This window comes from Empidonax traillii, unplaced genomic scaffold, assembly GCF_003031625.1.
Source record: "Empidonax traillii isolate 1590-97213 ecotype Southwest subspecies unplaced genomic scaffold, ASM303162v1 scaffold505:size591145, whole genome shotgun sequence".
In the NCBI taxonomy this organism is placed as follows: Eukaryota; Metazoa; Chordata; class Aves; order Passeriformes; family Tyrannidae; genus Empidonax; species Empidonax traillii.
The window spans coordinates 89,098-108,874 of NW_020955698.1; the positions used below are offsets into that span (position 1 = coordinate 89,098).

At 40.8% G+C, this 19,777-nt stretch overlaps 1 protein-coding gene across 4 annotated transcripts in view; it reads left to right on the plus strand.

The window, feature by feature from the left end:
- ATRX (ATRX chromatin remodeler) overlaps positions 1 to 19,777 on the plus strand; it is a 66,301-nt gene that overhangs the window by 22,750 nt on the left and 23,774 nt on the right. For all 4 annotated transcript variants that reach the window (XM_027896632.1, XM_027896633.1, XM_027896634.1 and 1 more), the window contains 11 exons: positions 506 to 3,405; positions 6,639 to 6,717; positions 12,558 to 12,688; positions 13,199 to 13,411; positions 14,962 to 15,055; positions 15,532 to 15,640; positions 16,214 to 16,393; positions 16,746 to 16,887; positions 17,079 to 17,188; positions 18,111 to 18,257; positions 18,447 to 18,624. In XM_027896632.1, coding sequence (XP_027752433.1) covers positions 506 to 3,405; positions 6,639 to 6,717; positions 12,558 to 12,688; positions 13,199 to 13,411; positions 14,962 to 15,055; positions 15,532 to 15,640; positions 16,214 to 16,393; positions 16,746 to 16,887; positions 17,079 to 17,188; positions 18,111 to 18,257; positions 18,447 to 18,624 — 4,283 coding nt within the window. The remainder of the gene's footprint in view (positions 1 to 505; positions 3,406 to 6,638; positions 6,718 to 12,557; positions 12,689 to 13,198; positions 13,412 to 14,961; positions 15,056 to 15,531; positions 15,641 to 16,213; positions 16,394 to 16,745; positions 16,888 to 17,078; positions 17,189 to 18,110; positions 18,258 to 18,446; positions 18,625 to 19,777) is intronic.

Here is a 19,777-nt window from a genome sequence, read left to right on the forward strand (position 1 = left end):
CCACTTTTGAAACCCCCAAAGTATTTCTCTGTCCTAATATCTAAATATCTAGATGGGCAATTCTGTCGTCATTGTGCAGTCTGAGATGTTTATGGGCTTTCTTGTCCCCCACTTTTCAGGTCACATGTGCCTGCAGTAGTAATACATCAGTTAGGGCTGGAAAGACTTGAGCCAATTACTTCTGCTGTCAGATAAATCAGTCCTCTCCACTCCCTCCCCAAATTGTCAGAAGAAGCAGAGAAAATAAAATTTAATTAGTGTTTTCTTTAAAATCAGTGCTGAGATTGTTTGAAAATTACTGACCTTGTCAACTTTTAATCTTCATACATGAATTTTCTGACTTTCCAGTTCTCAGTCGAGCGCTTTTCAGATGCGCTTTTAAAAATGGTTTCGGTTAACGGACATCTGTTTGTCACCTGAATTTTGAAATACGTCAGCTTAAAAATTGACCAGTGTGTGTTGATCTGGAGGCAGACCTCTTACCTTTCCTCGTGTCTCGTTTCAGGTGGTGTGCTGAAGGTGGAAATCTGATTTGCTGTGACTTTTGCCATAACGCCTTCTGTAAAAAGTGCATTTTGCGCAACCTGGGTCGAAAGGAGCTCTCGACTATCCTGGATGAAAATAACCAGTGGCACTGCTATATTTGCCATCCAGAGCCTTTATTGGACTTGGTCACTGCGTGTGACAGTGTCTTTGAAAATTTAGAACAGTTACTTCAACAAAACAAAAAAAAGATCAAAGTTGAAAGTGAAAAAAGTAAAATATACGACCACGCAGTCAAGTGTTCTCCAAAGAAAAATAATGCAAACTGTAATGGTGAAGAAAAAAAACTAGATAATTCATATTCAGGTTCACTAACATATTCTTATAAAGCACTAATGGTGCCAAAAGACTTGCTTAAGAAAACAAAAAAGCTGGTTGAAACTACAGCAAATCTCAACTCTAGCTTTGTAAGCTTTTTGAGAAACGCTGCAGAAAATGTAGAAATAAGCCCAGCTGTGCGACTGTGCCAGCTGAAAGCTTTTAAATCTGTGCTGAGTGACATGAAAAAAGCTCATCTGGCACTAGAAGAAGGTCTGAACGTGGAGATTCAAGCAGTGAATGTTAAAATCAAAGATAAAAATACCAAAGACAAAAAAACTGAGGTTAGATCAGAAAAAAATGAGGTGAAAAAAGATGAAGGAAAGGAACACGTGGCATTGAAAGAGGATGGCACTGTACAGACGCCCAAAAAAGTTGTATCAGAACAGGCTGACAGTGAGCCCATGGATCAAAGTGTTCCAGCAGTGGAACAGACTGATGACAAACCCACTTCTGGGGAAGAGAAAAAGGCTGGCAGAAACGAAGAACCTCAGTACGAACCGAACAGTACAGAGGCCTTGGACATGGATATCGTGTCCATTCCCTCGTCTGTTCCTGAAGACATTTTTGAGACTCTGGAATCTGCTATGGAGATTCAGATGCCATCAGATGAGCAGGACGCTGGAAATACAGGAACGGATCACGAGACTCCAAATTCAAACACAAAATCGACCACTCCCGTGAAAGATGCCAAAGGCAGTAGCAAGTTAAAATCATCGGCGAAAGGAACGAAAGAACTGATCGTAAAATTGACTCCTGTTTCCCTCTCAGAGGCTACAGTGAAAACTGAAGATCGAGGCAACAGTTCAGAGAAGGGAAATAAAGACGTTCACGCAAAGCCTAGGGCAGAAAACTGTGATCCCGTGAAACAAAACCACAGCGCCGGCAGCGAACCCTCCACGGAGAACGAGGCCGCGCCCGTGGAGGACTCCGATCTGCGGAGGTCGCCCCGCGTGAAAACCACCCCCCTGAGGCGCCCCACGGACATGAGCCCTCTGACATCCAACTCGGAGGAGGACAGCAACGACCCCAGCAACGAGAAGCGCAAGGGAAAACCGGCCAAGCAGCCCCGGAGGAAAAACGAGAAGAGAAATCCTCCGGACGGCGCCGCTGATGGCCCCAACCCCGATAACCTGTCCAAATCCGAGCAACCGTACGTTCTGGATCAGAGCTCGGATTCTGAGGAGATGCCAGCTGTTCTTAAAGAGGCAGGGATGATGAGTCGCAGCTCCTCAGACATTGACAGCAATAGTGAGGCGCCAGCAAACGATCAGAAGGCTTCGGGTTTTCCCAAGAATCAGCCGGTCAAGGATGAAAATGGAAAGCGAAAAAGAAAAAGCTCCAGTTCTGGGTCGGATTTAGACGCTAAAAGAGGCAAATCAGCTAAAAACGCCGCTGCCGCTAAAAAGAAGCGGCAAAACTATTCGGACTCTTCAAACTATGATTCTGAGTTAGAAAAGGAGATAAAAATGTTGAGTAAAATTGAGGCTGCGAAAAAGCCTAAGAAAAAATTTTCCCGAAAAGAGGATAGTTATGATTCCTCTGAGGAAGAGCAGAGGAAGAAAGTCAGCAGTAAAAGAAAGGCAAATTGGAAGAAAAAGAAAGGTAAATCTTCTGAAGAGGATGATGTTGAAAAGTCTTCCCCAGAGAAGGAAATGAACCATTCTTCTAAAGATAAAAAAGTGGGTAAGAGGTCGTCTGCTAAGGAAAAGATAACCAGGGACTCAAAAGAAAAATCCCCGAAGGGAAAACGCGATGAGTATTCTGATGCCGAGAAGTCTTCAGTGGAGAAAGAGGAAAGTTCTCCTGAAGGTAACAAAGAGAAGGATTTGAAAAAGAAAAAGGCACAAGAAGATTCTTCTTCAGAGAGCACTGAGAAATCTGCAAAGAAAGAGCCCAAGTTTGAGTCTCCAAAGGACAGGCTCAAGAACAAGAAAGGATCGGAAAGCAAAGCGAAGAAATCTGATAAACTGCAAAAGAAAAGTTTCAAGAAAGAGCAGGATGATTCCTCGTCTGATGGTGACAAGTCCTCTCCAGAGAAAGGAAGTTGCAATTCTTCTGAAAACGACAAAATTAAAAAGGAACCTGTGTTTACAGAAAAGAGAAAATTGAGAGAGAGAGTAGCTAAAAAGGTAAACATTGATTTATCCTCTGATACTGAGAAATCTCCCCAAAAAGAGGAGAGCTCTTCTGAAGATGCCACGCAGCGTAAAAAACGGACTGAAACTAAAGAAAAGAAAAAAATAAGTCACAAAAAGAAAATTTCCAAGAAAGAGCAGAACGATTCGTCCTCTTCTGATGAGGAGTCTTACGAAGACAGTAAGAAAAAGACTAAAAGGGGGCCAGTGAAAGAAAGTAAAAGGGGTAGCTTGAAAAAGAAAGTGTCAAAAAAGAAGGTGGTTGTCACTTCCACTTCCTCATCTGATAAGGAAGAAAACGATGAGCAGAATTCCACGGGCGATGGAAGCAGCGACGAGCAGAAGATCAGGCCGGTGACGGAGAGCTTGATGCTGTCTGCTGGTGCAGGATTCTGTCAGTCATCAGGTGTGCAAAAGATGTCCTGTACACCTATTGTTAACGTGCTAATGGAGGAATTTTGTAAGATTTGGGTAACATTTAATAACCTAGAAGGGAAAAATGTTCAGCAGTTGGTAATTAAACGTTTCAATATTTGCAGCCAGTCAGGTTTTCTGATGTTGATTTGGAAGCATCTGTTTTGGAGTTCCCTTTCGACCCAAACTACCCTGTGATTCTAAAAATGCATTATTTCAGTTTGTGCAGCTTGACTCTTGAGGGAAAAAGGGTGTCACTGTAAACGGAGAGGCTTGAGAAGCTCCAGCCCGTAGATGCAGCAGCTGTTGCTTTGGAGCTCAGCTTCCCAAAGCCCAGTTCTCTCTTTTCCTGCCAGGGACTGCTTTAGCAGAAACTGGAGGGAAGGAGTGGATAACCCAGGGAAGTCAGGTTTGTCGCCTCCTGGTTATGCACTGGAGATGACTCTGGAGGCCTTTGGCATTGCAGGACACGTTTAAAAATCAAGGAGGTGATTTCTGTGCCTCTCAAGAGCCATGGAGCCTTAGGAGAGCTCGTGTGGCTTACAGAAAGCTGTCATTGCTTCTTGCTTTCATAGCAAGTTGAAGAGTAATAATTATTTTCCTTGCCAAGGCAGAATTACTTTGTCAATGTCCTGAAGATTTAGGAAATTTAGAAAGTTCAGAACTGCTGTGTTTCAGTACTTAGTTTTAAAGAACTTTAAAGAAGGAGGCAGTTTTCACATCACACAGACATAGACATGTTTTTAATAAATGAATTTCCCACCAGGAAAAATATTTACTGTTTTAATTACCACGACTGGTAAACTGTTCACTGTTTGTTTTTCTTCTAATTATGTTTCACAGAACTTTCTGTACATGACTTTAACTGTTGGCTCAGATACAGTTGTTTGCAAAGCTGCAACTAAACCAGAAGTGAATAAAACTACAATATGTTTATGAAGATACGAGGGGGAATGGCTTCAGACTGAGAGTAGGTTTAGATTAGATACTGGGAAGAAATTCTTTGGTATGAGGGTGGGCAGGCCCTGGCACAGGTTGCCCAGAGAAGCTGTGGCTGCCCCAGCCCTGGAAGTGTCCAAGGCCAGGTTAGATGGGGCTTGGAGCAACCTGGGCTGGTGGAAGGTGTCCCTGCCCGTGGCAGGGGGTGGAGCTGAGCTTAAAGGTCCCTCCCAACCCAAACCATTCTGGGATTCCATGAATCTGTGGTAAGATAGCAGAAGGGACACAGCTGAATTTTGACGTTTCAAGAAAATACTTGTAGGCAGATACTAAGTACAAAATGAAGTGATTGTTATTTGGAGTGTCTTAAACAAAAAGCCTTAAACAAAAAACCCTAAAAAACCCCGAAGCTGTCAGGTTTTAAATTGAACATAATGTTCCCTGTTTTTCCTACCAGCTTGATGGTGACCCACTTCTTCCCGAAGTTTTCCTGCAGTTCAGTTTCTGGAGAGAGTTGTTCATCCTTGCAGGTGCAGAGGCTGCTTTAGGTTTAGAGCCCAAGCAAAGTTTGGTTAGTGGTGTTCTGCATTACCCTCGAGTTGCAGTTGGAAGAGAAGTTTCTTGTTCTGTGTTTTGCAAGGCCTTGTAATGTTTATTTTTCAAGGCCTTCTGATGAAGTAAGTTTAGTTGTGTCTCTGCATATAGCACTGGGACTTTTAGGCTCTTACCCTGAGTGCTGCCTTATCAATGTTTTCCCCAGTGATGCCACTCCTGGGATAGTTTACATAATAACGAACTGGCTTTTTGTGTGTTGTGACTGTCATAGCTGTTAAAACTCACAGATGAGGATACTCTGAGAGTTCTCAGCAGTGGATACAGCATTTAGCAAGGAAAACTGATATAGATCCTAGCAAAAGTATTTTATCCATTGAGCATGATCAAAGCTTGACACTGGTTGCCTTGTCCAACTTTCGAATCCCTGTCCTTGGAAATGCTCAAAACTTGATTGCCCAAGGCCCTGGAAAAACTGATCTTATTTGGGAGTTAGCTTTGCTTTGAGGAGGGAGTTGGTGTAAGTTGTGTCTAGAGGTCTTTTCCAACCTGTGTTTGATTCTATGAAATCCTGCCTGTGTTAGATTATTTTAAGAGGAGATATGTGTTGGCTTAATAAGTGACTTTCTGAAGCTGTTTCTGAACAAGCTGCGTAGATTGATTGTTGAATGAGCCTTAGGGTCTGGTTTGATCACCAGGATCCTTTTACCCGAGTGAGATACATCCTGGGATCACCTCTTTGACTGTCCTGTCAGATGCCACCTGGGTATTGCTGTTTCCAGGACAGGTGTACCTTAAAACAACTTGGAGTAGCTTCTCCCAGCCTGGTTTTAGTCCAGTCCACACAGGTAGCAAATAAACAGTACAGGTTATAAAATAAATGAGGGGATCTCAGCTGGTTAGGACTGGGAGGGTTTTTTTTCCTTAGCTCAATTTTATTACCTAGCAGATTTGTCTGACTTATATGCAAGTCAGAAGAACAAGAGAAAAGCGAGGGTAGAGGCCTGGGAGTGTGCTAGAAATAATTTGAATTCCTCTCTGTCCAGCCAGGAGAACACAGAGGAGCTTTAAGGCAGGTACCATCCGGTGCTGTTCTTTGTTCCATGTCCCAGCCTGTTGGGGTTCGTGTCCTTTCCATACGGGACAGTGCCACGTAGTGCAGCTGAGTTTGGATATTTACAGTCAGGATAGCACGTGGAATTCCCAAAACATGACTCTTTACACACACACACACACGTACTCTGCAAGCAGAAGTGGGTAAGGATTAGTGTTCTCCAGTGCTTCCTCCTGGCAGCAGGGCAGCTCATAGGCTTGGCAAGCAATTGTGCTGCTTGTATTTGTGCTGCCTTTTCAATTTACCCACAGTCAGTAGTGGAGATTCTGATAGAGCAAATAACTCCATGGGAATCTTAATTTCTGCCTCCTGGGTGGAGTATTTAGGTTTTGCTGTAAAAAAAAAACCCCAATTCATAGTGTGTAATGAGGCAAGAACTGCAAGCTGTGTGTAGCAGCAAGCATAACGTGGATAAAAGAGCTGCTTTAGTCATAAAATTACTTTTTTTTTTTATGTCAAGATAGGGAACTGATAGAAAAGTGGTAAACCCAGGCTATTTTCCATGGGGATTGTTGGTGGAGATGTAGTTCACGTGCTCCAGCGTTCGCTGTGCTGTCGTGCGTTATCGTTCGTTGCCGGGTTCGCTCGTGTTAAGCCTTTTCCCTTTGGTTGTTCCTCAGGAGATGAGGGAGAGGCTCTATCAAGGACTATTCCCATGGAGGAGGAGGAAGATGATGATGATGACGACCCTGAGAATAGGTATGATACCACCCCTAAGGACTTAAACTCGCTTATAACACCCCCTAGGCGTGGGCGCAAAGCGGCGCAACGGAAGAGCAAGCGGGTTGTAAAAACCACGGCCGCCTGCCCGCTACAGACTCGCTCACGGGCCCCCCGCAAGCGTGACCCCGGGGCCAGGAAACAGAGGCCGAGGGCCAGAAATGCAAAGCAAGTCTTTAGGAGCCTTAGTTAACACCCCTTTGGCCTGGGGTGTGTTCTAAACGCTCTGCGGCACTGGCCGGGCCGTGCTCCCCGCTGCGAGCGTGGGCTTTGTGCCGAGTTGTTTTCTCGCAGGCAGGTGAAAAACAACCAAACAAACTAAAAAAAAAAAAAAAAAAAAAAGCTGCTTCTGATCAATGTGAATCTCAGCTAGTTCTTGGAATAGAAGGTGACAGTTTGCATCTGTGCAATATGCAGTGCTGCAATATTTTCAGAGTTAATTTGGTTATTGCTGTTACGTACTATGCTTTTTTTTAATTGAAATGCCTTTTCTCAATAAAGAGAAAACACAAATGTGGGGAAAACAGTATTAGATATTTTCAGCTGTTAATTCAACTGAGTTCTAATCCACTAAAGAGCACTTGAGGTGACTAATGTGACAATTAAGGCCCTGATTCTACAAGCACTGTGCATAGGCTCCACTGGTATCAAAGAGACTAACTATACACGGATATTTTAAGTCTTGACGTAGATATTTTCAGAATCATGGCTTTATATGTATTGCTTCAGTTTCAAATCCAATAAAAATGAACCTCTGTAAGATAACAGTTAGTTGAGACGTGTCATATTTTTCCCAGGATCATCGTAGCTATCCAAATTAGCCTGGCTAGAAATGTAAAAGCTTTGTTTCCTGATGAGTAAACGCACAACATGAAGTGGTTGCTCAGTTGTGAGCCACAGTTTCCTTTTTAGAAGTCATCATAGTTAGAGTGAAGGGTTGTTTCAGCAAAGTTCTATACAGTATTTCAGAAACTGATTTTCATTTTTGGCCACATTAGCATGTGTGGGACCAGCTTTGCACAGTTGCTGATGGAGTCTTTTTTCTGCTTCTGAGCCTTAATAGTTTAGAATATGGAATCTTTGTTTCACAGAGTTGTATGTTTTGATATGTGGCTAAAGTAAATTTTAAAAACACTGTTTTATATCCTTTACGGACCTCAGTTTGGTATCAAAATGCTGCTGCTGCTGCTGCTGAATTAGTTCTTGCTTGGTTTTAGTCATTAAATTTTAATCCAGTAATTCGACTTTTAAAGAAAGATGCTTTTTAGGGACTTGATGGCACAGGGTCATAAGCAGAACATTTAAACTTTGGTAATATCAAGATTTTTTTTAAACTCTACTTTAATTTCAGTCCTGTTTTGATTATTTTCCCCCTTTTTTTTTTTTATTTTGGTGAGTTTCTGGTTGCTAACTAAACCGAGACACTTTTGTCAGAAGTTCAGTATACAAATGTTTTTGACAGATCTTAATTATTAGTTTAAGAGCTATATTGGGAAAAGAATTGCTGACAACTCAGTACTATAAATTTGGGCTTTAAAAATCAGTTTCTGTACTTTGTTTTTAAGCTGCCTCTTTGTCAAGTTTTCCTTCAGGGGATATTTTGAATATATATTTATGAGATGGGGAGGTATTTTGTCAATAAACAGTGTTGTCAACCTTCAGACATGTTAACTGGTAACTGCAGTCTGATTTTACATTCATCATGTGTTGTACTTGGCACCAGAATCAGAGATATCAAATGTAAAAAAAGATGGAACAAATTTCAAGAAGTTAAAAACTTGTTCTTCTGTTTACTCAACACCGAGTGTTTCAATAGTTTACCTACTGATTCAGAGAAGTTGCCTATTTTCTTCCAGGCCAAAGAGGGGATGTAGTACCTGCTGGGTGTTTGTAGTGTGGGAACTCTCCTGTTTGCAAAGTCTCTAGTTTAGATGTTCTGTTATTTGCATACCTGGGGATGTGCATGACATGAATATTAAATAGTCTTGAAATCATTTTTTGCCAAAATGCAATATCCAAGTGGGTCATACTATGCCATATAGTGCTGTATGCTTTCATCTTCTGTTGTGTAACTATTATTGGTCCTTCTGATCTTTTAAATGGTACATGTTTGATATGTTTTTGCAGTAGTTCTGTTTATTAAGAAGTAATTAGTGTATTTAATGCAGAATGCCTTTTAAGTATTTGATGGTTACAATAAATTTTTGTAAAACATTTTTCTTGTCCAAGCATTTAATTTAATACAACTCTGACAGCTTGAAAATCAGCCTCTTCCAGCAAAGACAGCCCAGCATTTAGAACAAGGTGTTTGGCAGTTCTCACTCATTTTTTAGACATGTATGACATTTCATCCAGATGTAATTTTTTTTCTAGTAATACCCAGAAGGCCCATTTAATTCAGTAGTGCTGTAGATGGAATGGTGGTGGCTTTCATTAGCCACATCCAAACCTCCTCCCCTGCCCAAGGGCTTGTTTTGGGCAGCCTTATTTCTACATGTAATTCACAGGCATTTATGAACTCTGCCTGTGAGTTGATAGGACCTGATTGGTAATAATACATCCTGATAACGGACTAAAATTAAAAATCATGGCTTCTAAAGAAAAATACTTTTTACAGTGGTAGCATCGTCTCACCAGGAGTTTAACTGAACGAGTCCATTGTCTTGGCTCTCCAAAATTCAGGAGCAGGAGCGGTGCAGATTACCACGTGGACTTAACTCCACACCACGAGTGCCGCACCTGCTGCTCCAGGGTGGCTGCAGTGTCTCAGGGATGATTTCAGGTGGCCCTGCAGTGTAACGAAGCGACCCCTGAGGAACTCTCAGCTTGCCCTAAAAATACGTAGCGATCAATTCGTGCCTTAGAAAGGTGTTTTGTTGGTGTTGTTCTTCCAGGCCGACAAAAGGGGAGATGTGTTTAAATATCCCCAATTTATATAAAACTGGGCATATATAATATCATTTTATTGTTGAGCTGTTTTGATGCGTTTTGGTTGAGGCACTGCATAAATACCTGCTGGGGAAGTGCCCTTCATCCAAACCTCACAGTTGAGGTGAGATGGAGTGGGGTAACATGACACGCTCGAGGTCACAGCAGATCAGAAATGAAATGCAGGAGGGTTTTTTTTTTTTAAATGTATTTTGGTTTTTCCTACATGAAGTCCTGTGCTGGAGGTGATATGACTCTGTGCCTCTTAATGAATTTATTGGTAGTGTTCAGCTGTTACAGCTGGTTGGCCAAGATCCTTTGATGTCCTTGACCCAAGTAAATATTATGGTCCCTTTTGATTTGTGTGGGTTTCTCTGGAAGAAAGTGAGAGAGTTTCACACTGCCATAGCTTGTTTTTCTTGCTGCTGCTAATGCAAATATTAAAATATTAAACTAGCATATGAAGTTCCTTAGCTTAGAAACCTGGTTGCTCTAAGTGGGTTTTATCTTAAAAAAAGGAAATACGAAGTATTATCCTGGTCAGCATGCACTGTAATTTAATTTAAAGCCAGTTTCCAATTGTTACATCAGTCATTTGTCGGATACATTTACAAGGCTTAACCTCGTTGGGTCTGATATTGCTTGCACTTATAATTCCTATCAGATATGTAGTTTATTAAAAACAAGCATCTTTTAAATTCTGAACATCTTAATAATGTGTTACATTTTTAGCCTGACATCATACCCAAATGCATGGAAGAGAATGTGGCTTTTCTCACTAACAAACAGCCCCATCTCAGTTTGATTCCAAGTGGTTGAGTCTTTATCCTAGATAAAAAATAGGACTGATTTTCTATGGCAGAAATAACTTCTTAATCAATATTATTGCATATGATTAGAAACTAATAAGTTTACCCAGTCCTGTTGGTGGTTATGCTGATTAATGGGAAAATCACAACATCATCTGCTCATGGGTAGTAGATCTTGTGCACGGTATTTTTAGGTGTTAGATACATCTGCTTTGGGTTTTCTTTTTCCCCTTTAAGAACCACTTTATTGAGGAACAGATAAAAATGTATGTCTTGTTTTCTTAAGACCTAAAGCCAGGCTTTTAAAGGTGGTTTGTGGAGAGGTAAGTATTGCCAGCCACATGTAAATTGTGTTAACTTTGCTGATTCAAGTGAGACCAGTCAGAGGCGGTATTTACTAGGCAGGACTTTCAAGATTCAATTTTCTTTTTTTTTTTTTAGTTCTTTTTAGTGTTTCTCCTTTTTTTTCCTTTTCCAAAACTTGGGTGATGTTCTAAGCCATTTCATTGTGAAGGAAAAGTTCTGCCCATTAAGAGATGGAAGATATGTAGTCTGAATTTGTTATGTAAGGAGCCATTTATTTTTGTTGCTGGGTTTTACAAAAGAAACAACCCAAACTAACCAAGCCCTAAGTCCCTTTTCCAAATCCTCTGGAAGGACCTAATGCAAAAAGCATTTGGAAGAGGATGGTACTTATCTATGGACTTTAGTAAGTTGCTGTTGAGTTCCCACTGTGATCTGTTGATAAATATGGAATTAAAGCTCACCAAGGGTTCTGGAGGGTAAAGTTTTGATCAGCTTTTTCATCACAAGCCATCTCTCAAAAGAGGGGGAGGGTGTGTTTTGGATGCTGGTGGATTGTCTGGCTCACTGAACAATCTTAAATGTTTACGAAACTATTCTACTTCCATCTTTTAATAATTGCTGAATATACATTAGTGTGAGAATCTTTTTGGAACCACTCAAACCCCAGAAAATACTGCTTGGAGTGCCAGGAGAGATACCTTGGGAGAATTCTCTTTGTAAGGTTCTTTTACTTTAGGGAAACGTTACATGCTGGAAAACGAAATACTGATTGTTAAAAACCTAGTTTATATAAGTGTATAAAAGTAACAACTTCATTTCTGTTGTGTAAGAAGCTTCGCTCCAGAGATCCCCGTTCCTTTGCCGTTTCCAAGTGAAGGTTGTGGTTCAGTTCCATGGGTTCTGAGCTGTTGTTTTGACTGGTATAAACTCTTCCCTGTTCTGATCTGTGTACATCCAGTGTGCATTAATTCTGCTGAAAGGCAAGACACAGACCAGGTTTGGCCTAGAAAAAAAAGTATTTAATTTAAAGTGGATGACCCTGGAGTGAAAACTGCTAATAGTATTTCTGATATTGATATGAGGAAGACCTGGTTTTGTTCTTTTAGGATTATTTTTTTCCCCTACAAGTACAAGTTCTCAGATAACTCCACCATTTCCCTGTGCTTTTGACCTCTCATTTTATATTCTGCCTTAAGATTCAGACAAGATCATGTTGCAAGAGTATTTCAGAAAGAATTTTTCCATAGTCACTTGTACATTAGCTGGATTTTTTCTTGTGCTGCAGTGAAACAATGGGAAGCTGAGTGGACAGTTTGTGGAGCAGGAAATCATAATTTTGCTGTGAAATTCAGGTCCTGTGATGTTGGTCAAACTTTTGGACGGGGGAGATGTGTATATACACAAAAAGGGTTTTGGCCACAGTTGCTGTAAGGCAAGTGCTTGTAGTTATTTACCCAAATAGACTGTGAATAAAACTAATACATTTTATATTTATCTCCAGCCTTGCTGTAAAGCAGGAGACTTCTCTCTTAAGGAGCATTATACAAATCTGCTTTCTAAAAGCAAAGTGAACACGTTACATTTAACAGGAGGTTTTTGCTGATATCTCCTGTCTGGCCACAATGACTTCTCATCATGTTTTTTTTGGTTTTTTTTTTTTGTTCAGCTTTCAGCCCTTTTTTTTTGAAGTTCTGAATGGTGTGTAGGATTACACTTGTCGTTCATAGATATACTTGAACAATGGAAATAAACAGTGTTTTCTGTTTTACTTCAAAGAATTGCCAAGAAAATGCTTTTAGAAGAAATCAAAGCCAATCTTTCCTCTGATGAGGATACATCTTCAGACGAAGAGCCGGAGGAAGGGAAGAAGAAACCTGCAAAGCAGACTGAGAACACGGGAGATGATGGTAAGCACCAAAAGGCACCTGGGAACAAGTGGTGCTGTGGCACCTGTCGTGATTTCCAAGGTCACTTGGGAAAATGATAATTGTTTGATTTTCTTCAGTTCTCAGCAGAAAAAAAAAGTCATTGGTGTTGATGGGTGGTTGCCAAAGAGAGGCCAGTGTGCTGGTTATGAGAATTATCAAATCTTTCAGTCTTCCATACATTTATTTTTTGCTACTAGTCTGACTTTTGCAATCAATTTAGAAGTCCTAGGGATTTGTGAGGAGTAATCTGTACAGAACAATAAGTCCTGCAAGTGCCCAGGAGAGATTTGGATAACACAGTCATTGGAACAGGCACTATAAAATGTTTAATATTTGGGGAAACTGGTATGTTGTTGCTTGTGATGCCCTGGAAAACCACAAAAAATTTAGCCTAAATTAATTCAGATTTCAGTTCAAACAAGGAAAAATTCGACAAGGAAAAAAAAGGGTGACCGGTGTGTATGTGGTACTGACTCTTCTATCTGACAGGAGAGAATGAGAAGGAAGATAATAAGTCTGAGAAGGAAGAAAGTAATTCTGAGTCGGATTCAGAGGAAGAAGAATCATCCAAGAAGCCCAGATACAGGCACAGACTGCTGAGGCACAAGCTCTCCATGAGTGAGGGGGAATCTGGTGAAGACAAAAAGGTGGTGAAACCAAAAGAGAAAAAAGAAGGGGGGAAGCGTAGAAATAGAAGGAAAGGTACATAATCCAGACCTTTTTTTGTCATAAAAAGTATTTGCTTCTCTAAAATAAGTCCAAGGCTTTTCAGAACGGAGATCTCAAACTGTGGCTTTAAAATCTGTGTGAACTTCCTCGTGTATGAAATCTAGGATTTTCTTATCTTTGCTCATAATAAATCGTTTTATTTGAAATGTGGAATACAAGTGCAGCTCTTTCCACTCCCTCTGTCCTCTGGGTTGGATGAATGTTGTGGAGTCTGAGCACACTCATCTGAAAGAGCAGAGGCAAGCCCAGGCTGTCCAGACTGATCCAGTCTTGTCCTTTTTATACTTCCACACTTCCCTTTGGACTCTTGGTGGGCCCTGGAGCGTAAGGAACGTGCTGCAATCACAGGGTTGCAGGCTGGAGCTGAGCACCAGATGGCACTGTGAGATGAGCCTGGCCCGGGGCTTTGCTTTGCATTGTTGCACAGGCAGGAGCAAAGAGTCTGGCAGGTGTGGACAGTGTCCCACTGCCAGGAAAAGTGCCCTGTCCTCGGTGTTGCGCTGATGCCAGGCAGCTTTTGTGCACAGAATAAGAGTTGTGATTTGTTTAGCATTTTCCTTCATGAAAACTCTCATTTTTATCTGATTGTATATTTGTGCCTTTCCTCCCTTATGGAGTCACTGACAACGTTTCTTTCAGGAGAGGTGATTGTAAATTGTGGTGGCGACTTGTAAATAAGACGCAGCCAGGCTGGTTCTCAGGGTACTTTAGTGTCAGCCTTTTAAGTTCAGTACCTTTAAGTAGAACGATACACTGAATTTCACCTTGTCCTTTTATTCCTGTGTTATTAGTCGTACATTTCCCCAAGTGTGTAAACCCCAGGTTTTAAGCCTTGTTATTCATAGCCGAGTTAAGCTTCCCACTGTTCAAGGTCAAACTGAAATTAAAGGTACTAAATGGCATTCTGGTGTCTTAATTAACTCTTTAAATGCCAGTGATAGCCCCTAAAACTAGTTATGAAAGTATTGCCTAATAGTGCAAGTTTAGGTGTATTTTGGATTGCCTTTTGAGTGAGTTTTGAACTTGGATTACCTGAAGAAACATCAGGCCATAAATGCAGCAATGCAGTTGCAGGAGTTGTCAGTAAATAAGGGTTGTTTCCATGAAGTACGAAATGACATCTAAAACATTGGAAACAAAAGCCTCTGTTTACCTAAGAATCATCTTCTGTTTTCTGCAGTTCTGCTGTTCCCATTGTGGTCTGTCCTCAATCTTTACCTTCTGATGTAACACTTTGTCCTTTGCCTGTAAACTGTATGTAGATGTATTCACGCATAAAGACCTCCAGTCTTGTTGGCAAAATGCACCATCTACCAGGACCCAGCCAGTGCTTCAATATTGAGCTTTTCCACTGTGCCCCTCACATTCCTGTTACTTCTCGTTCCTGTGCTTAGTGGGTCTGATATCATGTGAAATGAGCCTTGACGGTGCTTGTTGGTGTTGAACACTTTGCTGCAGCGTTAGGAGCTGCTGACTCTGCAGTGAGGATGCACTCCATGTGAAATCACGTTTTGTTTTTCAAGTGAGCAGCGATGATTCCAATGACTCGGAGTTCCACGAGTCCGCGGTGAGCGAAGAGGTCAGCGAGTCTGAAGATGACCAGCGTCCAAGGACAAGGTAGAAATGACACCCTGCTCATCCTGAGCTGGGGGGTTTGGTTTTTAACAGTGCAGTCTAGGCAGGGACGTGGGGAAAGCGAAAGGCTTTGGGTTGGTTCTTCAAACCCTTGATGAGGCTTGTTTGTAATTCGGCATCTGCTAATTAATTAACGTGGGAATTTTGAATTGGTGCTGCAGCAGGGAGTACACAACAGCTTGATGAGCCAGTACAAAAAAAAAAAAAAAAAAAAAAAAGATGAAAAAAATGAACATTTCTGTGCTGAATACATCACTGTCAAGTAAGGGATGGTGGATTTGCAGTAAAAAACTAATGCTGAACAATTCTAAGGGTTTTCTGGGATAGACCATTGCTGTGTGTCCAGTGAGGTGAGGGGGAGGGAGGAGGGAATTTAAAACTGCACAAAAGGAGTGCATCCTCTGCTAGTTAGCACCAATTATTACTGGTAATCAGTAACACTGCCATTTTTTTAATAGATCTGCCAAGAAAGCCGAAGCAGAAGAAAACCAGCGCAGCTACAAACAGAAGAAGAAACGAAGGCGAATCAGGGTTCAGGAGGACTCGTCCAGTGAAAATGACAATAAGGTACCAGGGGGTGGTTGGAAGGAATCAGTGGGAAGAGGAGTTCCTGTCTCTTGGGTATCTCAAACAACTTTGCACAAAGTACAGGAAAAAAATTACAACTCTTCGTTGTTAATTCGGGCTAAAATTTGTAAAATGGCACCATTAACTTTTCCTGTCTAGGTCTTGAGGAAAAATCCATGATGTTTAAATAAATGGATTTTTTTTTTTTTTTTTGAATCTAAATGTAAATGAGACAAATAGTAGATTAAGGGTTTCTTTTCCTGTGTGGAGCAGGTAACAGCTGATCTGATCCACCACTATAAGAGGAAAACAGTTCTTTATTGATTATCATTAGCTACTAGTAAATGATAACAGTGCCTTCAGTACTGCCTTGGCACAGCTGGGCTTGTCTTTAGTATCTCAGAGTACTTCTTTTGTCATGCTGGCTCACTTTTACAAAAGGTATCTTTTTCTTTATTAGCTAAACTTCACCTGTGTGTATAAGAATTTTGGGGGGCTTGTCTAAGAGTGAAGGTTTTTATGATCTGTACCATAACTTCCTTGCTAGTATGCACTTCATTTCATTTCTACCAGAGTAATTCTGAGAATGAGGACAATGATGACTCAAAATCTCCTGGAAAAGGCAGGAAGAAAATAAGGAAAATTATTAAAGATGATAAGCTGAGAACAGAAACCCAGAATGCACTTAAAGAAGAAGAAGAAAGAAGAAAACGAATAGCAGAGAGAGAACGGGAGAGAGAGAAACTGAGAGAGGTATGGCCTGTTTTCTTGGGGAAATGAAATGCTGGGAGGTGGAACTTATGGTGTCTAAGACAGAGATATTTCTACCTGAATTTAATCTGATAAGTAATTTGAAAACTGCTTACAAGCAGCCTTGTAAGCCACAAGTTTTATTTGCAGTTTCCTTCGGGTTATCATTGGTGAGTTTTATTTGACTCCTGTGAGCTTTAGAAAGCTGTTTCAGTTCCCTACTGGTTCACTCTTCATAGGGAAATTGAAGTTTTCTCCTTCCCAAATAAATTACGACTCCCAGTTTGTTAAATCCACTGTCTCTCGAGTGCTTGGTGTTAATCATGTGAGAACCATTCCCTGTTTCTGTTTATAGGTGATAGAGATAGAAGATGCTTCACCTCTGAAATGTCCCATTACAACCAAGCTGGTTTTAGATGAAGATGAAGAAACCAAAGAACCATTAGTGCAGGTTCACAGGAGTATAGTTACCAGACTGAAGCCACACCAAGTAGATGGTAAGGAAAGAGACATTAAAAAAAACCACAAACAATTGTTTTTTTCTTTCCAAGGGCACAGCATCAGTAATTATCCTAACAACTGCTTTTCTAAGAGTTTACCATGATCTGTAAATGAGCACACCTGTTTCTTACAGGATGAACTTGGGTAAAATGAATGTTTAGTAAGAACTTCCAATCATTTTCCTCAGGTGTTCAGTTCATGTGGGATTGCTGTTGTGAATCTGTAAAAAAAACCAAGACGTCTCCTGGTTCTGGGTGCATTCTTGCTCACTGTATGGGCCTGGGGAAAACGTTACAGGTAAGAGACAAAAATCATCTTGTTTTCTGCTCTGTGACTTCCTCTGAAAAGCTGATCCAGCAGAAGCCAGTTTTGATGGCTTTGAGAACACAGTAAAACCTCCTGTTTCATGCACAGTGACTCCAGGGCAGTCGCTGGAGGAGAATACTTTGTGCAAGGAACTGTGTCTGCAGCATACAGCTGAGAAGGTTCTGATACACAATTATGCTTTCTCTCTGCTTTGAAAATATTGAGAATTAAATTAGATGATCACTGATGTTCATGTGAAAAGGTCATTATTCATTTCCAAGTGCTGTGTAGCTCCCCTGCAGCTCAGAACAAGAAAATACAGTGGTAGGAGACAGGCTTCAGGAACCTGTTCCTGAGACAGTTTAATGATCTTAAGCAGGTTGTGTTTAAATTTTACTGTCTTCCTCATTCATGTGTTTTTCCCTGAACTGTTTGTTTTCTTGAGAGCTTTTTTTTTTCTCTTGAGAAAATTTGCCAATATGTTGAAAAAATGTGAAAAACTGTTTTTTAAGACTGAAATTCAGTTTCGAGAAACTTGAATGTGAATTTATTTGACATTTTGGATGAGTTTAGCTTAAAAATGCCCTAATAGAAATTTTGAATTTATGAAGATGATGGGGGATATGTAGAGGGAGGGGTCCCTACTTACGAAATCCTTCAGCAATTCAAAAGTGCCTGTAGCTCAGGATGTGAGGGATGTGTGCAGCCATGAAACACAGAGTAATGAACTCAAAATACACCTTAAATTTAATTAAAAACACGTCTTAAATTTTAAGCAGCGAGTTGAAACAGAAAAGGCACGTTTAAACAAGACTGTTGTTGGCAGTTAATTACATAATTGAATAGATATCTTTGTGTCCCGCTGTTTAATGCCCAGTGGTTTATTTAGTGTTCTGTTTTTTAACCCTTGCAGGTAGTAAGTTTTCTTCACACTGTCTTGCTGTGTGACAAGCTGGATTTTCGGACAGCTCTGGTTGTGTGCCCGCTGAACACTGCCTTGAACTGGCTGAATGAGTTTGAAAAATGGCAAGAAGGTTTAGAAGACGAGGAAAGACTAGAGGTACAAGTTTCTTAAAAATGAAATAACCGAACCGTTTACGCGTAATTGGGAAAGCTCCACCACTCAAAATACGGGCTGAGGAACGTGAAAAATCTCCTCGCATTAATAAAGTCTTAACTAGTAGGATTTACACCGGTATTTCAGTATTTCCAGAGGAATTCCAGCATGTTTTTTTCCCCTCTTTGGAAGGTCTGTGAGCTGGCGACTGTGAAGAGGCCTCAGGAGAGGAGCTACATGCTGCAGCACTGGCAGGACGAAGGGGGGGTGATGATCATCGGCTACGAGATGTACCGAAACCTGGCCCAAGGCAGGAATGTGAAGAGCAGAAAACTTAAAGAGATATTCAATAAAGCTTTGGTTGACCCAGGTGAGTGAAAAATGGATGCATTTTGTGTCTGTTGTACTTGCTGGTTTATGCACAGGAGCAAAGTAAATAAATAAGAATGTCAGTGAGACTGATCGGGTTTTCTTCGTTGCCTTTTCTGAGTTACAGAAATTGTTGTTCAGAAACTTCCCCAGCTGCTTTTCTAAATAACAGAACTCTTTGTAACAGTCTTTCCTATTAGATGAAATGCAAAAATGACCCCAGGAATATACCCTGGAAACTTTGTTTTCTACCGTTGCTTTCTTTGCAGGGTGATTTAAGGTAACCTTATGTTCAGAACCTAAGGTTCATTTTCACCTGCTAATTTGTTACAACCACAAGCTGCTTTGTCCTTGGTGGAAATCTCTCACTAAGGGGGCAACTACACAGGAAAATAGTTGAGAATGTGCCTTAGAAGTGTGAAAAAAAAACCAAGTGTTAATTAAGTGCTAATTAAGTGAATTTCAGATAAAGCACTTAATTATTTTTTTAATCTTGAGAAACAGATGCCTGGTCTGAGCTGAGCTGAACTGACCAAACTCACATCCACATGTATGGAAGCACTTGAAAGTATTCCCAGTTAATATTAACTGACCTATCAGGTGGTCGCAAAAAAGAACTAAAAATTTTAGGACTAGCAAGTTTGACCAAAATAGCAAAATTTCCCTTCAGATTCTGAACTGGCACCTGGTACCTGAAAATAACTTAGTTATGCAGCATGCAGTGTATCTTAAAAACTGTTTTTAAAAGGCACCTTTGCTGTAACTTTGGGATTTCTCTGCCTTTCTCTTTAAATGAGAATACAAATAGGTGGGTGGGGGTAAATGGAGATGGGTTTTCGTGGATTTTAAGTATCTGACTGGATTGTTGACACTGTGTGATTGATTTTCTTTTTTTTGCCCTTTCTCTTTCTTGATAATTGTACTCGGTGAGTTTGATTTTGGGGAGTTCCAATTGACAGTAGGGCTGCGAATTTTGTTCTCACGGACAAAGAGTTTATTCTAAGAGGGAAGATAACTTTGTGATTATTGGAATTGGCATCACCAGTGCTGCTAAAGCCTTTTTGAGCAGCTAAAACATTAATTAATTTTTCTGCCAGCTTGACTCACGAAATCATGTAATTGCTGTGGAGTCAGGGAAGCTCTAGTGCAGCAAC